The sequence below is a fragment of the Cryptotermes secundus genome, unplaced genomic scaffold, assembly GCF_002891405.2.
Source record: "Cryptotermes secundus unplaced genomic scaffold, Csec_1.0 scaffold2002, whole genome shotgun sequence".
NCBI lineage: Eukaryota > Metazoa > Arthropoda > Insecta > Blattodea > Kalotermitidae > Cryptotermes > Cryptotermes secundus.
Window position 1 is genome coordinate 130,858 of NW_019727444.1, and position 945 is coordinate 131,802.

The following is a 945-nucleotide window of genomic DNA, read 5'->3' on the forward strand; positions in this document are numbered from 1 at the left end:
TGTATTACAATGGATTTCACCTTCTTTGATCCTGGAGAGATTTCAACTCAGCTTCAGTTGGCAATGTTTTAAGTGATATCAACTGTTCCTTCAGATAGTTAGTGGCTGCTGTCCTAATCATCTGCTGGAGTTGAAGAGTTTTCCCCCGGGGTGGGTTCTCAACATCCTTGGTCCCTAGGATGGCTATCTTGTTGCTATCCAAAAGTAATGCGTTATCATAAGAATCACAATACTTAGACTATAAAACAGAAAAATGGGAGCAATATGGGGAATATCTGAACATATGAGAGTCACACACATACATCCAGCAATACAACACATGCAGCCACATAAGAAAGACACATCATAAGACACAGTGTATACACAATTAAAACATAAGAACAACTCCCATAGCAGATGAATGGCATTACACATGAGTTTTATATATGACATGTAAGATGATAGATCTTAACAAGTTTTAATATATAAATTTTATTATTGAACAACGACGAACACACATTTTATATCATTTTATAAATGGACACTTGAAGGCAGGCAGTGCAATGGTTTAATGTGATTGATACACCTGAGGATGGCAGAGCGATACCAAAACATGTAGTGTGAAGTGACAAGTGAAACTGTATGCACTAAAAGACGGTAAATATATACACATTATGGATACAAATCAAGGCAACAGGACCCTAAAATACAACATTAATAAGAGAGATTCAGTAACAGAAAATGGAGAAAATTAACGAGATTTAAAATTTGTACTCAGTGCCTTATATAGGCACCCATTATTTATGCAACAGCTATGTGTCCAAAAAAATGCTGAAGGTGAAATCGCACAAATTGAACATAGTTTCTCCATATGCATCAATGGAAATATCTGTGATCTGCTACCAAAAGTATGAGAACATTCTTGACAATACTTGTCTGGTACACTACAATACAACTTTTTTTTTT

At 35.3% G+C, this 945-nt stretch overlaps 1 protein-coding gene across 1 annotated transcript in view; it reads right to left on the minus strand.

Moving 5' to 3' along the window:
- The window catches only part of LOC111864889 (rabenosyn-5), a gene marked incomplete at its 5' end in the record, with an annotated part of 3,781 nt that extends 3,587 nt beyond the window's left edge, over positions 1–194 (minus strand). Inside the window, 1 exon segment of the mRNA XM_023852481.2 lies at positions 21–194. Within this exon segment, the coding sequence (XP_023708249.2) occupies positions 21–194 (174 nt within the window).
- Between the last annotated feature and the right edge of the window lie 751 nt (positions 195–945).